The sequence below is a fragment of the Pseudophryne corroboree genome, chromosome 7 (genome assembly GCF_028390025.1).
Source record: "Pseudophryne corroboree isolate aPseCor3 chromosome 7, aPseCor3.hap2, whole genome shotgun sequence".
NCBI classification, from domain to species: Eukaryota; Metazoa; Chordata; class Amphibia; order Anura; family Myobatrachidae; genus Pseudophryne; species Pseudophryne corroboree.
Genome location: NC_086450.1, coordinates 286,379,036 through 286,399,996, shown reverse-complemented (window position 1 = coordinate 286,399,996; position 20,961 = coordinate 286,379,036). Strand labels below are relative to the sequence as shown.

Genomic DNA, 20,961 nt, shown 5'->3' with positions numbered 1-20,961 from the left:
CCACTCTATATAAGCGGCGATCATTTCACCAGATCACTACGGCCCTCAGAAAGGCTGACATCCCATACAGATGGGGTTTCCCCACCAAGCTGCTGATCCACCGGGATGGCTCCACTATCTCTGTCTCCACTGCAGATGAAGGAGAAAAGCTGCTTAAATCTTGGAACATCACGGAACCCACGGAGGGCTCCTCCCCCCGACGTCTTCAGCAGGACTGGTCGTCGGTGAAATGAGGATGCTGGCTCTGAGACAGATACTTTACCGTCATAGTAATAATGTTACGACCCCAGTGACTCTTCAGATAGAGACTTTATCCCAAGCATAAGGGGCCACAGTCTGTTGAGATGGGGGGCGCTAGACATAGCGAAAGTAATGTGCGTGTTTTGAAGCCCTGTTAGGCCAAATTAGTTGCTCTTTTTTCTCTATGGGGAACTGTGCCTGGCGCGCCTCTGGATATGACTGTCTATATTATACTGACCTGTGGGATTAGTTCTTAAAGCGGGATAAGCTACACGAGCCGCTGGCTCAGTTCTCATGTTGGAAGTAATAGTTCTGGGTTTTACTTGTTTCTTTTTATGTTGGAGCACTTGTGTTCCGCTGTATTTGCTCTCCAGGTTCCGTATGTACAGAAGTGCATACATCTGTTATTATGTTATCAAGATGTCCTTATATTCTTTGGTTTAAAGTGAATAAGTATGGCAGTGGGTGGGAGTTATGCCGCTAACCCCTCCCTTAGCCTACACAGTCGCCTTAGTATGGCGACTGGACGTGATCTCACGAGAGATCAATTTAGTTTAGTTTTGTCCTATATTTTATGTTTGTCTCCCCACATGTATTCCTATATGTTTCCCCCTCCCTATCAGGTATACCGGTCTCAACACAGATATTGGACATCAGAGATATCAGTTTCTCCTATAATTGAAAATGGTGAAGATAGTCTCCATTAAGCCAAGGGGCTTAACTCTCCTCAAAAACGTAGAGTAGCTTTGAACTATTTTTATAAGCTAAGAGCACAAGTAGTAGCTGTTCAGGAAACCCATTTTCAGAGTCACAATCCTCCCCTCTTCACTAATGCACGCTACCCCCTTTGCTACACTGCAAATGGACCCACCAAGAAAACCGGCGTTGCCCTTCTCATAGCACAACACTGCCCGTTTGTCCTGTCCTCTAAATATGAAGACCCTGACGGGAGATATTTAATTTTAGTAGGTCGACTAGACAATGTGGAGACCACTCTGGTCTCTTGCTACGCCCCCAATACCAAACAAATAAAATTCCTTAGAACCTTCTGTAAAACTCTTCAAGAGCATACGAAAGGAGCCCTGTTGATCCTCGGAGATTTCAACATGGTGCTAGACCCCAATACAGATCGCTCTCGCCCAACCCGACTTTTACGTAGCAGTCCGGCCCAAGACCCTTCAGGCAGATTTGGCCAATTGTTAGCTGAATATTCACTGTATGATGCATGGAGAGCCAAACACCCTGCAGAACGTGATTACACCTTCTTTTCCCACGTTCACAGTTCATACTCTAGAATAGACTTGGCGTTAGTTGATAAGTGGACACTAGCTGCCATTAATAAGGTGGATATATTACCCATGTCTTGGTCAGACCACTCACCACTCGTTGTGAACTGGGAAGCCGACAAGAGAGTGGTCCCCCATGGCCCCTGGAGATTGGGCCCGCACCTTCTATCCCGCCCTGAGGCCCGCCAGGCCATTCAGCAATCTTTAGACCTATATTTAGCTACTAACTGCCCCAAGGACACAAACGTCTTCAACCATTGGTGTTCTCTGAAAGCAGTGGTCAGAGGCTCTGCAATCCAAATAGCAGCTAGACTTAAACGGGAGTATAAAAGTAGACAGGCCTCGGCCGAGCGGGAGGCTGCTCGCCTGGAAACTGCACACAAAAGTGACCCCAATAATAAAGCCCTCTTTAAGGAACTCCTTGCTGCCCGCGACAAAGTGAACGTATTTGCCCTAGCAGAGGTTCATCGCAACCTGCAGCGACTCAACCAACAATATTATAGGCTTGGCAACAGAGCGGGACGCTTGCTGGCGCGTAAACTAAGGGGACGTAGAGCTAAAGAACGCATACAGGCTGTATATACCGCATCGGGTGTTAAAGTAACCGACCCAGGAGAGATAGCAAATGCGTTTGCCGAATACTATGCACAGTTGTACAACCTTAGAGAGGATCCCGATACCCCCCAGCCTTCCCTGGTAGATATTGCAGGCTTCTTGGAGAGGTTGTCCCTCCCCACCATTGACCCTCAAACCCTTGAGTCCCTTAGTTTGCCCTGGTCACATGAGGAAGTTGTGGCAGCTATTGAATCCTGCCCAGTAAACAAGGCCCCGGGCCCAGACGGATACCCCGCCAACTTCTATAAAACCTTTAAATCTACTCTTGCCCCGCTTTTAGTGTCAGTTTTCAACGAAGCCTCAGACTCCACATGCTTCCCGAAAGAGATGTTGGAGGCCCGTATAATTACCATCCCTAAGGCGGGTAAATCTCCTGCTGTTGTCCAGAACTACCGCCCGATAGCACTCTTAAACACGGATCTTAAATTGTTCGCTAAGCTAGTTGCAAATAGGATATCCCCACTCCTACCCAACCTAATTAACCCTGACCAGGTAGGTTTTGTTCTTGGACGGCAAGCATCCGATAACACACAGAGGGTTATCAATTTGATTGAACGCTGCCAAGCCCGGGACGAGCCTCTTTTGCTTCTCTCTCTAGACGCGGAAAAGGCTTTTGATAGGCTGCACTGGGACTATCTACGGGCTACCCTAGACTGCTTTGGATTTGCAGGCAGGATACTCGACTCCATATTGGCCTTGTACTCCTCCCCATCGGCCTCGGTGTTCACCAATGGTTGCAAGTCATATACATTCAATATCACAAATGGGACACGTCAAGGTTGCCCCCTTTCACCCCTAATTTTTGTGCTGGCTATTGAGCCCTTGGCGGAGAAGATCAGGACACTAGACCCCATTGTTGGCCCTGTGGTGGAAGGGACGCACCATAAAATATGTCTTTTTGCTGACGATATCTTAGTATGCCTCAGCGACCCTGAATCGTCATTACCGCATTTACACTCTCTCTTGGACTCCTATGCAGCGATCTCCTATTATAAGCTAAATACCACTAAGACTGAGGCCCTTCCTCTGAACATGTCGGATGTCGCTCTTAGGCGTCTAAGGTTGACCTACAAATACGCATGGCAACTCAGGTCACTTAAATATTTGGGTGTGCAAATCTCCAGAGGGCAAGATTTAATGGGATGTAACTATGACCCCCTTTTTAGAACATTCGAGCTATTCATTAAAGACTGGATGATGCAGGAGGTTTCATGGGTCGGACGAATAGCGGCTGCAAAGATGGTGCTCTTACCCAAACTGATGTACCTTTTCCGTACCATCCCTAGGACCTTCCCTAAAGATATTTGCAATAGATTTAACCGTTTACTATCAAACTATGTGTGGGGGGGCTCAAAACCGAGGATAGCAAAATCCACCCTAGTTGCGCGGAAGTGTGACGGGGGAGTGGCCTACCCAGACCTAGAGAGATACCATAATGCCTGTTTACTCGCTCAGGCCAGAGATTGGTTCACTCAAGACGCCCCAAAACCATGGGTGTTACTGGAACGGAGCGCTGTCTCCCCCCTCGCACTATCTGACTTGCTTTGGCTGCCTACAGCTTCTATCCCTCTAGAAGGGCTGGGAAGCTCGTCAGTTCAGGCAACGTTGTTAGCATGGAAAATCGTAACTAAATCCCTCCCCTCCGGAGCCCTTCCCTCCCCCCAATTATCTCTCCACACCATAGCCACAATGATCCCAGACCTTCACCTACACCATTGGAGTGATAGAGGCCTAACCACCTTGAAGGATGTCCTGCGGGATGGTGTATTAGTCCCATTTTCCCTACTGCAGGAACAATTCCAGGTACCTAAACAAGATTTCCACAGATATCTGCAATTGAGGCATTGGCTTCAAAGTTTTTCTCCCAACCGAGTCCCCCATACTGGCCCCTCTAAATTGCTGATGTCACTCCTATTGCCTGTCAGAAATAAAGGCGGTATCTCCAGATGGTACCAATTTCTCGTGACCGAGGCCCGGCGTGGGCTATTCCCCTCACAGACCAAATGGGAAAAAGACCTCCCTGCGGTCTTCACCGAGGATATTTGGAAAACTATCTTTCAATCCTGCTTTAAAATCTCTAAATGTACAAACCACTGTGAAATGTATTACAAACTGGTTCACAGGGTGTACTTTACGCCGGAACGCTTACACAAGATTTGGCCTGAGGTCTCTGCCAGTTGCTGGAGGAACTGTGGAATGGTGGGGGATATTCTACACATTTTCTGGTTATGCCCAACAATCCGGTCACTGTGGAGAGATGTGTTTCTTTTCATGTCGCTTATCCTGGGAGTTCCCCTTGCACCTGACCCCCTAATAGCACTATTTCATTACTACAGCGGTGAGATGTCTAACAACGACAGGTATCTTTTAGGTCACATACTCATAGCAACTAAGGCCGCCATTGCCTCCAAATGGAAGTCGGCAGTCGTTCCCACGCTATTAATGATAGAACAAAAAGTTCATCAACACTATGTGTTTGAAACGTCGGAGGGCGGATTTCCCCCCGGGACCCCCGGGACGAGTAGGAAATGGGATAAGTGGTTCCTATATAGAGAAAAATCGGGCCAAAGTAGTTTATCCGGTACCGTGACTGCCCCACCAGACCCTTCTGAGCTTAATTCCCCAAATCAAGATGGCTCCTAACTTAACTTAACTCAATTCATTACGGGTTTCAGATCTCCCCACTTTCATTATGTTTACACTCTGATTTTATTGCTATTCACAGATGTCCCTGATACCTAACCTTCCTTTCCCTTGTCTTAATTAGTTATGTTATGTGATGTACTTGTCTTTTCCCCTATTTCTGTTTTATTTTGTCACTTACATGTTCAATTGTACGTATAATTTGTACAAAATTTCAATAAAAATCTAATATTAAAAAATAAAATAAAGAATAACAGATAATTGCTTACTTCTGCCAGAAGAGACACCATCCAATACTGTTCCACGCAGTTCTTCTCTGGTACTGGGAGGCCTCTGACTGGTAAATATGTATCCATTCGCAGAGCTGGTGGGGGTTGTCAGTACCTGTACCATGGTGACAGTGGGTGCTTGCTGCACTACATGGATAGCATGACTTGTGGGTTGTGAGGTTATGATGGAAGCAGGCATATATGTCAAAGGCTTTGCCATAAAATTTGTTTGGTGTGCCGGCTTAGCCATGATAACTGGCTGAGCACTGACTGGAGAACCTGCCACAAATAATAAACACATGGGTCATATATAATTGCAATACTCTATATCTTAGACAAGAAAAAAGGGGTTATGCACATCTGTAGATACATATTTTAATCATAACACTGTGGTGAGGTCCTCCCGCCTAGCACCCCTGCAATTTGTACCATTGAATAAGGTTCAGTAACTTACATACAGCTACGGCCTCTACCACTAATTTTCAGACATGTCAGATCTCACTGAATCAGTGACTCATTTTCACCCTCTGAGTTTGGCTCCCCTACCCCAGACCAAAAATGAGACACAGAGGTAACTGGCTATATGTATACAAAATTGTAAAACCACTCTTGCCGATTTCAAATATTCATAATAATTATTCAGGTTTACAGGTCTAACAGTCTGAATTAGAAGAACACTGCACAAACTGTAAAGCCCCCTATAACACTGGGCAATAACAGTGGACGATACGAACAAATAACAATATTTTTAAAAGATCGTTCATATCGTCCAGTGTGTATGCCTAAACTATGAACGATGCGCACACCCGCGGGTCGTTCACGTTTATCTATTGTCTATCGAACATGCAGCTCAACTGTGACTATCGTTGACTGCATGTTTGGTGAATGCGGGGATGACATCACTGAACGATATCGTTCACTGATAATGTTCCGTGTGTAAGCGCTATACCGTTAAATGATATATTGTTCAACGATATAGCACTCACTGCACATTAAGCATATGTTACCAAGTGTGTACGCGGCTTAAATCTTCAAATGAAACCGATATTGTTCAAAGTTTTGTTTCTGCTAAACACTGTGTTGAAAAATACAAACTATAAACTAAATAGATTTCAAACTGTGCTCTCCCATACATGTTATTCACTTGCACGATGCTTATTTGCTAAAACCCTGTCTGATTCTGCAGGTAATGGTGGTGTGGGTGCAAGGACTCAGTAAAGGCCTGTTATAACAATACACTGCATAGGGGGGGGGGGGGGTTAAATTGGTCCTGTTAATTTAAAGGGGGGTAAAAAAGGGGGCAGCCTCAAGCTTTATTTCCCAGGGCTGTTCTATTAGGGCCCCTTTTCACACCCCTTATTGATTAATCTATTTTTAGGGGTTAACCTATAGAATGCGGGATAACTTCCCAGATTTGTGTGTTAACACGGTAGCGGCACTCGAAAACAGGCTATTTATCTGGGATTTCTTTTCGGGTCTGTTCAGAGCTGAAAAGAGATCCCCATTAAGTACAGCCTGTGGGCTGCCTTCGGGGACTAATTGAATAGCCTTGAGGGATCATTTAGCCCACAGTAAAATGACCACAGTTAACTGAATAACCTTCATAGCAGACTAATGCAGAGGAGAGTAGGTTACATCACAGCTCATACCTGCGGCACAATACATTATTGGAATGAGCAGGCTGATCGATATTACGTGTAGGTGACAAACAGTTCATATGGGGTTAGCCATCTGTGGCTAGAAGTATGAATAATTGTGCCAACAACTGTACACGCATTGTAGGGAACAGGTCTACAAAAACATTTATATTGCTTTTTCCCCCCCCATACAAACAAATTAAAAGAAACTGCTTAAGATAACTGTACAGTATACAATATATGATAAATATATATCATATCATGATAAATGTATGCTTTTATAGTATTGTTATGATACAATTGGTTTAATATTAACTTTAAATTCTATATTTAGCTGGAAAGTGTTTTCCCACCAGCTTGCCCTTTAATACACATTTATCTTTTCTAATTTACATTCCACTATTGTTCTGGAGATCCTCCTCTTTACCAGTCATCATTCACCTCTGTCCTTCTTAGTGGTATTCGCACAAATCACCTGCCCCGGAACACTGCCCCTTCTTTATAATATTGTCCATAATTATCTCTCCATAGCCGTATATGAAAAGGTATTGTAAATAAGATTTTAAACCTACCGGTAAATCTTTTTCTCGTAGTCCGTAGAGGATGCTGGGGACTCCGTAAGGACCATGGGGATAGACGGGCTCCGCAGGAGACATGGGCACTTTAAGAAAGACTTTAGGTATGGGTGTGCACTGGCTCCTCCCTCTATGCCCCTCCTCTAGACCTCAGTTAGAGAAACTGTGCCCAGAGGAGACGGACAGTACGAGGAAAGGATTTTTGTTAATCCAAGGGCAAGATTCATACCAGCCACACCAATCACACCGCATAACTTGTGATATACTAACCAGTTAACAGTATGAAAACAACATAGCATCAGTCCAAGACCGATGAAAACTATAACATAACCCTTATGTAAGCAAAACTATATACAAGTCTTGCAGAAGTAGTCCGCACTTGGGACGGGCGCCCAGCATCCTCTACGGACTACGAGAAAAAGATTTACCGGTAGGTTTAAAATCTTATTTTCTCTTACGTCCTAGAGGATGCTGGGGACTCCGTAAGGACCATGGGGGTTATACCAAAGCTCCCAAACGGGCGGGAGAGTGCGGATGACTCTGCAGCACCGATTGAGCAAACAGGAGGTCCTCCTCAGCCAGGGTATCAAACTTATAGAACTTTGCAAAGGTGCTTGAACCCGACCAAGTGGCAGCAGCCGCCCAAGACGAGCCCACCTTCCTAGTGGAATGGGCCTTTACCGATTTTGGCAACGGCAATCCAGCCGTAGAATGCGCCTGCTGAATCGTGTTACAGATCCAGCAAGCAATAGTCTGCTTTGAAGCAGGGGCGCCAACCTTGTTGGCTGCATATAGGACAAACAGTGCTTCTGTTTTTCTGACTCTAGCCGTTCTGGCCACGTAAATTTTCAAAGCCCTGACTACATCAAGGGACTCGGAATCCTCCAAGCCTCGCGTAGCCACAGGCACCACAATAGGTTGGTTTATATGAAACGATGACACCACCTTAGGCAAGAATTGAGGACGGGTCCGCAATTCCGCTCTATCCATATGGAAAACCAGATAGAGGCTTTTATGAGACAAAGCCGCCAATTCCGACACTCGCCTAGCCGAAGCCAAGGCTAATAACATGACCACCTTCCAAATGAGATATTTTAACTCCACCGTTTGAAGTGGCTCAAACCAGTGCGACTTTAAGGAAACTCAACACCACGTTAAGGTCCCAAGGCGCCACCGGAGGTATAAAAGGAAGCTGAATATGCAGCACTCCCTTCACAAAAGTCTGTACTTCTGGGAGAGAAGCCAATTGTTTTTGAAAGAAAATGGATAAGGCCGAAATCTGAACCTTAATGGAGCCTAATTTTAGGCCCAAATTCACTCCAGTCTGTAGGAAGTGAAGGAAACGGCCCAGATGGAATTCTTCCGTAGGAGCATTCCTGGCCTCACACCAAGAAACATATTTTCGCCATATACGGTGATAATGTTTAGCTGTCACGTCCTTCCTAGCCTTTATCAGCGTAGGAATGACCTAATCCGGAATGCCTTTTTCCGCTAGGATCTTGCGTACAACCGCCATGCCGTCAAACGCAGCCGCGGTAAGTCTTGGAACAGACAGGGCCCCTGTTGCAACAGGTCCTGTCGTAGAGGAAGAGACCACGGATCTTCTGTGAGAATTTCCAGCAGATCCGGATACCATGTCCTTCGTGGCCTATCTGGAACAATGAGAATTGTTCTCACTCCTCTTTTTCTTATTATTCTCAACACCTTGGGTATGAGAGGAAGAGGAGGAAACACACAGACCGACTGGAACACCCACGGTGTCACTAGGGCGTCTACAGCTACCGCCTGAGGGTCTATTGATCTGGCGCAATACCTCTGTAGCTTTTTGTTGAGGCGGGACGCCATCATGTCTATCTGGGGCAGTCCTCACTGACTTGCAATCTGTGCGAAGACTTCCTGATGAAGTCCCCACTCTCCTGGATGCAGGTCGTGTCTGCTGAGGAAGTCTGCTTCCCAGTTGTCCACTCCCGGAATGAACACTGCTGACAGTGTGCTTACATGATTTTCCGCCCAGCGAAGAATCCTGGTGGCTTCCGCCATTGCCACTCTGCTCCTTGTGCCGCCTTGGCGGTTTACATGAGCCACTGCGGTGATGTTGTCTGACTGGATCAGAACTGGTTGGTCGCGAAGTAAGGTCTCCGCTTGACGTAGGGCGTTGTATATGGCCCTCAGTTCCAGGATGTTGATGTGAAGACAAGTCTCTTGACTTGACCAAAGACCTTGGAAGTTTCTTCCCTGTGTGACTGCTCCCCAACCTCGGAGGCTCGCGTCCGTGGTCACCAGGATCCAGTCCTGATTGCCGAACCTACGGCCTTCTAAAAGGTGAGCACTCTGCAGCCACCACAGGAGAGATACCCTGGCTCTGGGGGACAGGGTGATCAACTGATGAATTTGTAGATGTGACCCAGACCACTTGTGCAGTAGGTCCCATTGGCAAGTCCTCGCATGGAACCTGCCGAAGGGAATGGCTTCGTATGATGCCACCATCTTTCCCAGGACTCGAGTGCAGTGATGTACTGACACCTGTTTTGGCTTCAATAGGTTCCTGACCAGAGTCATGAGTTCCTGAGCTTTTTCTATCGGAAGATAAACCCTTTTCTGGTCTGTATCCAGAATCATGCCCAAGAAGGTCAGACAAGTCGTAGGAACCAACTGCGACTTCGGGATATTGAGAATCCAGCCGTGTTGCTGTAACACCTTCAGTGAAAGTGAGATGCTGTTCAGCGACTGCTCTCTTGATCTCGCTTTTATGAGGAGATCGTCCAAGTACGGGATAATTATGACACCTTGCTTGCGCAGGAGCACCATCATTTCCGCCATTACCTTGGTGAAAATCCTCGGGGCCATGGAAAGCCCAAACGGCAATGTCTGAAATTGGTAATGACAATCCTGTACCGCAAATCTCAGGTACGCCTGATGAGGTGGATAAATGGGAACATGAAGGTATGCATCCTTTATGTCCAGAGATACCATAAAATCCCCCCCTTCCAGGCTGGCGATGACCGCTCTTAGCGATTCCATCTTGAACTTGAACCTTTTCAAGTATAGGTTCAGGGATTTTAAATTAAAATGGGTCTGACCGAACCATCCGGTTTCGGGACTACAAACAGGGTTGAGTAATATCCCCTCCCTTGTTGAAGCAGGGGAACCTTGACCACCACCTGTTGAAGATACAATTTGTGAATTGCATTTAACACTATCTCCCTTTCCGGGGGAGAAGCTGGTAGGGCCGATTTGAAAAACCGGCGAGGAGGCACCTCTTCGAATTTCAGCTTGTAACCCTGAGAAACAATTTCTATTGCCCAGGGTTCCACCTGTGAGTGAACCCAGATGTGGCTGAAAACTCGAAGACGTGCTCCCACTGGGGCGGACTCCTTTAGCGGAGCCCCAGCGTCATGCGGTGGATTTTGTAGAGGCCGGTGAGAACTTCTGTTCCTGGGAACTAGCTGTGTTGTGCAGCTTTTTTCCTCTGCCCTTACCTCTGGCAAGAAAGGACGTACCTCGTACTTTCTTGTTTCTTTGTGATCGAAAGGACTGCATTTGATAATGTGGCGCTTTCTTAGGCTGTGAGGGAATATAAGGCAAAAAATTTGAATTACCAGCTGTAGCTGTGGAGACCAGGTCCGAGAGACCTTCCCCAAACAATTCCTCACCCTTGTAAGGTAAAACCTCCATATGCCTCTTTGAGTCGGCATCACCTGTCCATTGCCGGGTCCATAGGACTCGTCTAGCAGAAATCGACATAGCGTTGATTCTAGAACCCAGTAGACTAATGTCTCTTTGAGCATCTCTCATATATAAAGACAGCATATTTTATATGCCCTAGGGTCAATAAAATGGTATCCTTATCTAGGGTCTCAATTTCCGCTGATAAGGTATCTGTCCATGCTGCTACAGCGCTACAAACCCAGGCCGACGCAATCGCCGGTCTGAGCAAGGTACCAGAATGTGTGTAAATGGACTTCAAGGTAACCTCCTGCTTGCGGTCAGCAGGATCCCTGAGGGTAGCCGTATTTTGGGATGGCAGCGGTACCTTTTTGGATAAGCGTGTCAATGCTTTGTCCACCCCTAGGGGAGGATTCCCACCGTATCCTGTCCGTTGGCGGGAAAGGATACGCCATAAGAATCCTTTTGGGAATCCGCAGATTTTTGTTTGGAGATTCCCAAGCTTTTTCACATAATTCGTTCAACTCATGTGAGGGGGGGAAAGGTTACCTCAGGTTTCTTTCCCTTATACATGTGTACCCTCGTATCAGGGACAGGGGGTTCCTCTGTGATATGCAAAACATCTTTTATTACAATAATCATATATCGAATTCATTTAGCCAATTTTGGCTGTAACTTTGCATCATCGTAGTCGACACGAGTAAGAATCCGTGTCGGTATCTGTGTCTACTATTTGGGATAGTGGGCGCTTTTGAGACCCCGAAGATCCCTGCGACATAGGGACAGACATGGGTTGACTCCCTGGCTGTTCCCTAGCTCCAGTTTTGTCTAATCTTTTGTGCAAAAATTTACATTAGCACTTAAAACATTCCACATATCCATCCAGTCAGGTGTCAGCGTTGTCGACGGAGACACCCCATTCATTTGCTCCCCCTCCTCCCTAGGAGAGCCTTCTACCTCAGACATGTCGGCACATGCGTACCGACACACCACACACTCAGGGAATCCTCTGATCTGATCCCCCACAAGGCCCTTTGGAGAGACAGAGAGAGAGTATGCCAGCACACACCCAGCGCTATATGACCCAGGAAAAAACACAATAAATATATGTTTACCCAGTAGCGCTGTTTATATATATATATATATATATATATATATATATATGCGCCAAATTATGTGCCCCCCCCCCCCCCCTTCTTTAAACCCTCTTTCCCCGTGGAATAAGCAGGGGAGAATCTGGGAAGCTTCCTCTCAGCGCTGTGCTGAGGAGAAAATGGCACTGGTGAGTGCTGAGGGAGAAGCCCCGCCCCCTCGGGGGCGGGCTTCTGTCCCGCTCAAATATACTAAAAACTGGCAGGGGCTCTTTATATATGCAGTGCCCAGCTGTGTGTGTGTGTGTGTGTGTGTGTATATATATATATATATATATATATATATATATTTATTTATTTTGCCAAAGAGAGGTTCATATGCTGCCCAGGGCGCCCCCCCTGTGCCCTGCACCCTTACAGTGACTGCCGTGTGTGAGGTGTATAGGAGCAATGGCGCACAGCTTTACTGCTGTGTGTTACCTCAGTGATGATCATGAAGTCTTCTGCCGCCTCTGAAGTCTTCTTTTCTTCTCATACTCACCCGGCTTCTATCTTCCGGCTCTGCGAGGAGGACGGCGGCGCGGCTCTGGGACGGACGGCGAGGGTGAGACCTGCGTAGCGATCCCTCAGGAGCTAATGGTGTCCAGTAGCCTAAGAAGCAGAGCCTTGAAACTCACAGAAGTAGGTCTGCTTCTCTCCCCTCAGTCCCTCGATGCAGGGAGTCTGTTGCCAGCAGGCTCCCTGAAAATAAAAAACCTAACAAATATACTTTCCGACAGGAAACTCAGGAGAGCTCCCTGTAATGCACCCAGTCTGGGCACAGTAGTAAACTGAGGTCTGGAGGAGGGGCATAGAGAGAGGAGCCAGTGCACACCCATACCTAAAGTCTTTCTTAAAGTGCCCATGTCTCCTGCGGAGCCCGTCTATCCCCATGTTCCTTACGGAGTCCCCAGCATCCTCTAGGACGTAAGAGAAATATATTTAACCCTCGTTATGAGAGTTTGGCCTTTCTTTTAAGTTTACGGTATACAATGTAACCACCATATGTTTAGTAGGTGTGCATTGCAAACAGTATGGCTTAGTTAAGCGACTTATATAGGCTTTAGGTACTGTTGCTTTTATTTGTTATATAAATATTAACCTGGTGCACTCTGGGAGTATCTGTACTCTGGCACAGATGCCATCTTAAAACCAAAATCATGTGGAATGGGAGATCCCTCTCGCGACATGCTTTCAGGAGTCTGCAAGCCACTGGAGTTTGAGGTCATCAAATCAGGATATGTAGGAGAAGCAGGCGCACTCCTGCAAGAAGCAAATTGTACATCACATATATGAAGATAACCCTGAGACACAGCATAGACAAAACATTTTACAGTAACTTCAAAATCCACTGTGGCCCAAACCCATACTGTATATGGGATTGCATATTTACTACACCTAAGACTGACCAATGTCATATGTTCTCAGGAATATAACAGGGGCTTGTGGAGTAGGTAATAAACAATTATCAAAAGCTCAGAACTGAGAGCCAAGAAAAGCTAATAGAGGTCCGTTCATAGTCTACTAAACATATCAAATAATAATAAACTGTGACCATCACCTGGAGGAAAGTGGACCAAAAGGAGTACGAAAAGAGGAAACACCCCTCTGTCTGCGCTTTCTAAATGCCTGTTCTACTAGCTTGGCTTCAGATGTAGGATCTATTCTCCAGAATGACCCTTTTCCGGGCTCCTCTTGGGAACGTGGAACTTTGATAAAGTATCGGTTCAGTGAGAGGTTGTGACGTATAGAGTTCTAAAAACAACACAGAAAATAAAAGAACAAGCAAGGTTACAGATGCATCCAATCTATAAAAATCTGGACGTACAACTAGAGTATTTACACCCTTATGCGGCAGCAGTTCCTCGTTCAGGATACCGGCGCCGGCATTATAATCATTGTAGGGATCCCGGCATCAGTCTTCCAATTAGTATCGGGATTCCGAATGCCAGGATCCGGACCGCATTCCCTCTGGGCAAGTCTGTCTCAGAACATATCCAATCTGTACTGTGTTTGTAAGCTCCCTCCTTCTCTTGTGCTGCCTCACCAATTGTAAGGAGGTGTAATTGCCAAATCTGCATACAAGCATATATGTGCATTGTCATCTGTGGACACTCATGGTACATATTTACGTATTTTTCCTCAGATGTATGCCTAACAGCATGAACACCAGTATTGTTGAAAAAATAGGAATTTGATACCTACTGGTAATTCCTTTTCTCGTAGTCCATGGGGGTATAGATCGGGTCCACTGGAGCCTGGCACTTTAAAGCCTTTAGTGTGTGTGTATATGTGTGTGCTGGCTCCTCTCCTCTATGCCCCTCCTACCAGACTTAATCTAGGAAAACTGTGCCCGAGGAGACGGACCTACCATGAGAGAAGGAATAAAGACAACAGCGGTGAGGCACTAAGCCAACACACAACCACAACCAAAAGGAGGGAGCTAACCAGAACAGAGGATAGCAACACCAACCCAACCAAGGTAGAACAGCTATCCCAACAACATAACGGGACCACAACCGCGGCCAACCAAATACTTACTCAGGTAAGCAGGAATCGAAGCACTGAGGCGGGCGCCCAGTATCCACTAAAGACTATGAGAAAAGGAATTACCGGTAGGTATTAAATTCCTATTTTCTCTAAAATCCTAGTGGATACTGGAGTTCTGTACTTTTGTGCCATGGGGAAGTCCCAAAGCTCCCAAATGGGTGGGGAAGTGCTGAGACCCCTGTAACACCGCCTGACCAAACTGAGACCTTTGCCAAGGTCCTCCTTGGCAAAGGTGTCAAACCGATAAAATTTCACAAAAGTGTTTGAACCAGACCACTTAGCAGCTTGGCACAACTGTAAGGCCGAGACACCCCGGGCAGCCGCCCAGGAAGAGCTCACAGACCTTGTCGAGTGGGCCTGAATAGACGTCGGCAAAGGCAGAGCCGCCAAAGTATAGGCCTGTTGAATGGTCAACCTGAGCCAACGAACAATGGATTTCTTGGAAGCCAGACAACCAATCTTGGTGGCATCATAAAGGACAAACAGCGAATCAGATTTCCGATGACGAGCCGTCCTCTTTACATAAATATTCAGATCTCTCACCACATCTAAGGACTCAGGCCCAATTGAAACGCCAGACAACACCGGAACCACAATGGGTTGATTCACATGAAAAGCTGTAACCACTTTTGGTAAAAACTGAGGACAGTTCCTGATTTCCACACTGTGTTCATGAAAAATCAAATAAGGGCTCTTACAGGAAAAGGCCCCCAATTCAGAGACACGTACTTCCGGCAATATGGCAAGTTGTTTCTGGAAGAAAATAGAGAGCGTCGAAATTTGGACTTTGATGGAGCCTAAACGTAGGCCCATATCCACTCCCGCTTAGAGGAAAAGTAGAAAACGACCAATTCTAAATTCCAAGGGAGACACCTTTCTACTCTCACACCAGGAAACATACTTCTTCCAGATACGATGATAATGTTTTGAAGTCACCATCTTCCTGGCTTGGACCATGGTGGAAATAACCAGGGAGGGAAGACCCTTTCTTGCTAGAATCTCCCTCTCAACTTCCAAGCCGTCTGGATAGACAAACGGACCTTGCTGAAGAAGATCCTTTTGAAGCGGTAGAGGCCAAGGATCCTCCAGAGCCATGGTTAGGAGGTCCGAGTACCACACCCGTCGAGGCCAATACGGGGCAATTAGAATTGCTTGAACACTTTCCCTTCTTAAGTCTTTTTAGAACCCTTGGGATTAGCGGTAGAGGAGGGAACACGTACACAAACTGGTGGAGTCGTCAGCGCGTCCACTGCTACAGCCTGCGGATCCCTCGTTCTGTAACAGTAACGGCATAGCTTCTTGTTGAGATGAGAAGCCATCAGATCTGTCTGCGGACAGCCCCACCGGTGAATCAGCTGTTGAAACACCTGGGGATGTAGGCCCCAATTCCCCAGATGGAGGTTGTGCCTGCTGAGGAAGTCCGCTTCTCAGTTGTCCACTCCTGGAATGAATATGGCTGAGATGGCCCTTGCGATGGCTTCCGCCCAGAGAAAGATTTTTGACACTTCTTGCATCGCTGCTCTGCTTCTTGTACCTCCATGTCTGTTTATGTACGCCACCGCCGTGGCATTGTCTAATTGAACCTGGATTGGCCGATCCCTCGGGAGATTGGAAGCTTGCAGAAGAGCATTGTAAATTGACTAGTTCCAGGATGTTTATCAGCAGAGCCGATTCCTGAACGGACCATATCCCCTTGAACTGGGCCCCTTGGGTCACAGCAACCCAACCCCGGAGGCTGGCATCTGTTGTGAGTAGAATCCATGAGTGGAAATTGAAATTCCTGCCTTCGATCAGATGAGGAACTTGCAGCCACCATAAAAGAGAAATCCGGGCTTTCGGAGATAAGGTCACTTCCTGATGCATGTGAAGGTGAGACCCCGACCATTTGTCCACAAGATTCAGCTGAAATGGCCGGGCATGAAATCTGCCATATTGGATTGCCTCGTAAGCAGCAACTATCCTGCCCAGCAAGTGTATGCAAAGATGAATGGACACTTTGCGAGGACGGAGCACTGAGCGGACCATATCCTGGATAGCCAAAGACTTGTCCATTGGAAGAAACACCTATTGGGATACTGTATCCAGTATCATTCCCAGGAACTCAAGACATTGGGTCGGATCCAGGTGAGATTTCTGGACGTTTAGGATCCACCCATGATCCGTAAGCAGGCGAGTCGTCAGATCGATGCTGCTCAATAGACGCTCCCTGGACATAGCCTTTATCAGGAGATCGTCCAAGTAAGGGACTATGTTGACTCCCATCATGCGCAGTTGCAGCATCATCTCCGCCATGACTTTGGTGAATACCCTCGGAGCTGTGGACAGGCCAAAGGGCAAGGCCTGAAACTGGAAATGGTCGTCCAAGATGGCGAACCTGAGGTAAGCCTGATGAGGGGGACACATGGGAATGTGTAGGTAAGCATCCTTGACATGTAGGGACACCAGGAATTCCCCCTCTTCCAGACCGGAGACCACTGCCCACAGGGATTCCATCTTGAATTTGAACACCCACAGATATGGGATTAGAGACTTCAGGTTTAAGATGGGTCGCACCAAACCATCTGGTTTTGGAACGACAAAAAAACTGGAGTAAAAACCCCTGTTGTGTAATGAAGGAGGTACAGGAACCACCACAGCTGTCCGCAAAAGTTTTTGAATGGCCTCTTGCAAGGTAATTTTTGCAGCGGGCAAAACTGGTAAGCCTGATTTAAAAAATCTGTGGAGGAGGAAGTGCTTGAAATTCCAGCTGGTATCCTTGGGAAATGAGGTCCCTCACTCAAGGATCCCGGCAGGACTTTGCGGTGTTGAAGGCGAGCACCTACCTGAAAATCGCCTTGCTGCTGGGGTCAACAGTCACGCGGAAGGCTTAGCGGCAGGGGATCCGGTGGTCTGGACCAGGAAGGCAGCAGCTGCAGGTTTACGGGACTTACTACGAGATCCTCTCGGAGTGGTGGAGATGCCCCGGTCCCTGCCTTTGAATCTCGCTACACAAAAGGACTGCAAGGAGGGTCCTGTGTAACAACGTCTGGCAGGTTGCGCAGCCGACGGCAGATAGGTAGACTTACCCGCCGTTGCTTGGGAAATCCATTTATTTAATTTGTCCCCAAACAAGGTATCACCTGTAAAGGGAAGATTTTCTACACCCCTTTTGGAATAAGCGTCCCCTAACCATTGACGTAACCATAAAGCTCTGCATGACGTAACAGTCATAGCAGTAGTGCGCCCATTTATCTTACACAATTCCTTTATAGCCTCGCTCATAAAATTAGCAGCATCCTGTATGTATTGTAGCAGAGTAATGACCTCATCACTGGGCAGAGAGTCTAAACCATCAATAACAGAATCAGACCACTTTACTATTGCCCTGGAAATCCACCCACAAACTATTGTGGGGTGCTGTGCCACACCCGCTGCCATATAAATTGCCATGAGAGTGGTCTCAATTTTACAGTCAGCTGGTTCTTTTAGGGATATAGCCCCTGGTACTGCCAGTGCCAGAGGAATTTTACATTTCTAATCCGGGTTTAACCATGCTTCCCTGTCCAGGGAGTTTAATTCTTTAGACACAGGAAATATTGCTGAGGTCTTTGGTCTAACATTAAAGTACTGATCTGGGATGTGAAGAACCTCTCTAACAGCAAAAATGAGGGCCTCCACCCCTGGGGACAGAGAGCTGTCCTCATCCATATCATCATCATCCACATGCCTCTGGAGTGACGCTGAGGAAACGGAGACCAGCACACAAACACAGCCCCAATGTGTGAAAGTAAGTGTATATCTAATATAAGTGCAGCGGCGCTGCCGCTGAAGAGCTTCCCCCTGCTATGACCCCCTGGTACCAGAGAGAAGTCTGTAACCGCGTGGATCTCCAGAGGAGCAGCGTACAAGCAGCCTTGATCCGCAGCAGCAGGAAATGGCACCTTCCCACCTCTGGTCCCGCTCCGGGAAGCCCCGCCCCTTGCAATGGCGCGCGGTCCCTGTGATATGAATTATTTATATGGGCTCCGTTATACATAGTAAAAATATGACAGTGCACATAAAGCCTTTCCTGCCAGTGAGTACTGCTGAGGAGAGCCAGTTCTGTCCACAGCGGACACCGCAGCTCGTGGCCCGTGACTGCCGCGTGACCTGCCGCCAACTGCACCTGGGACCTGCTAACCAGGACCCGGTGTAACACTCACCGCACCTTGAACTTCGGCATCTGTTAGAGGGTGGCGGCAAGCTGCTAGCGTGGGCACACATACTAACGATGTGTGATCAGCACCTCAGGAGCTCAGTGTCCTGTCAGCTGGGATTACGAACCATTAACCCTCAGGAGGTTGGTTCGGACCCCCCTCTAAGTCCCACGAAGCAGGTAGCCTGGTTGCCAACCAGGGCTGCCTGAAAATAACTAACTAAAATAAAAAAATAAAGGAAACTCTCTGGAGCTCCAGAGAAATGCACCCGGCTCCTTGGGCACATTTTTCTAAACTGAGTTTGGTAGGAGGGGCATAGAGGGGAGGAGCAGTACACACATGCACACACTAAAGTTTTTAAAGTCCCAGGCTCCAGTGGACCCGATCTTTGCCCCATGGTACTAAAGTACAGAATCCCAGTATCCACTAGGACGTTAGAGAAAGCAACACATAACTACAGAAGCAAACTGCTTACAATGTATTATTTCCATAAGCCTTTTTCTGTACGTTGAACTAACAGATAGACCACATTACAGTCCAAAGCAGAGTCCAAAGTTGCTATACGTCATTATAGTAGCTACCTTAGAAAAGCCTGCAGACACATAAATGTCTTAAGAGTGAGCATGAGCTGTTTATAAAAGTTTCCCTTTGGCTTGAATATATAGAAGCTGGTATTTTCCTCTAATTAATCTAGAAGGCCCTCTCTCGGTTCCTATCCTACCTATCTGATCGCTCTTTCAGTGCCCGTCTCTCTGAATCCACCTCCTCTTCACTACCTCTTTCAGTTGGAGTACGGCAGGGTTCAGTCTTAGGTCCTCTGCTTTTCTCAATCTATACCTCATCTCTTGTTTAAACTAATCAGCTCTTTGGATTTCAGTATCATCTTTACGCAGATGATACTCAAATCTGCCTATCCTCCCCTGATTTGCCTCTATCTGTATTGGGCCGTGTCACTGAATGCCTCTCTGCTTTTTTCATCTTGGACGACACCTCACTCAACTTGATATTTCCAAAACAGAGGTAATTCTATTTCCACCGGCCAATAGCAGTTACCAACCTGCTATTTCTATCACTCTTGAGAACTCGAAAATCAACGCTACACCACAAGCTCGCTGTCTAGGAGTCTTTTGTTCCCCACATTCAATCTGTCTCAAAACATGTTACATGCATATAAAAAAATATCCAAAATACGATCATACCTTACACAAGACACTGCTAAAACTCTAATCCATGCTCTCATTATCTTCCGCATGGATTATTGCAACAGTCTTCTTACTGGTCTTACCAAGAAGAGACGGGCACCACTACAATCCATTATGAATGCAGCTGCAAGGCTAATCTTCCTCGCTAGACATTCATCGTCTGCAGACCCAACTCTGTCAGTCCCTCCATTGGTTACCTGTATTCTGGGATCCAGTCTGAAGAACGACACCGTCTAGGTCGACAATGTTTAGGTCGACCACTATAGGTCGACAGTCACTAAGTCGAGAGGGTTGGAAGGTCGACAGGGTTTCTAGGTCATGTGCTAGGTCGACAGGTCAAAAGGTCGACATGAGTTTTTCAAATTTTTTCTTTTTTTGAACTTTTTCATACTTAACAATCCACGTCGACTACAATTGGAACGGTAATCTGTGCCGAGTTAAGCGAGGCAACTTGCCCGAAGCATGGTGAGCGAAGCGAGCCATGCGAGGGGACACGGTGCACTAATTGGGGTTCCCGGTCACTCTACGAAGAAAACGACACAAAAAAACCCTCATGTCGACCTAGAAACCCTGTCGACCTTCCAACCCTGTCGACCTAGTGATTGTCGACCTATAGTGGTCGACCTAAACATTGTTGACCTAGACACTGTCGATCTAATGATCCACACCCTGTATTCTACCGTATTCAATATAAAATACTTTTTCTCACACACAAGGCTATTAACCATACTACACCAACATACATCTCTGCTTATCTCAAAATATCTCCCAACCCAGCCCCTTCGCTCTTTACAAGATCAAAGTCTCTCATCCACACTCATTATTTGCTCCCATGCACGACTGCAGGACTTTCTTCGGGCTGCACCCACTCTGTGGAATGCCCTACAACGCACAATAAGACTTTCCTCTAGTCTTTAAACCTTCAAGCGTTCCCTGAAAACGTACCTATTCAGACAAGCATATCAAATTCCAG

General features: G+C 46.8%; 1 protein-coding gene across 2 annotated transcripts in view; it reads right to left on the bottom strand.

Annotated features, from left to right (window-relative positions):
- The window catches only part of FOXK1 (forkhead box K1), a 288,084-nt gene that overhangs the window by 75,247 nt on the left and 191,876 nt on the right, over positions 1-20,961 (bottom strand). For both annotated transcript variants that reach the window (XM_063934189.1, XM_063934188.1), the window contains exons 5-7: positions 13,623-13,816; positions 13,164-13,324; positions 5,054-5,332 (exon numbers count right to left, since the gene is read on the bottom strand). In XM_063934189.1, coding sequence (XP_063790259.1) covers positions 5,054-5,332; positions 13,164-13,324; positions 13,623-13,816 — 634 coding nt within the window. The remainder of the gene's footprint in view (positions 1-5,053; positions 5,333-13,163; positions 13,325-13,622; positions 13,817-20,961) is intronic.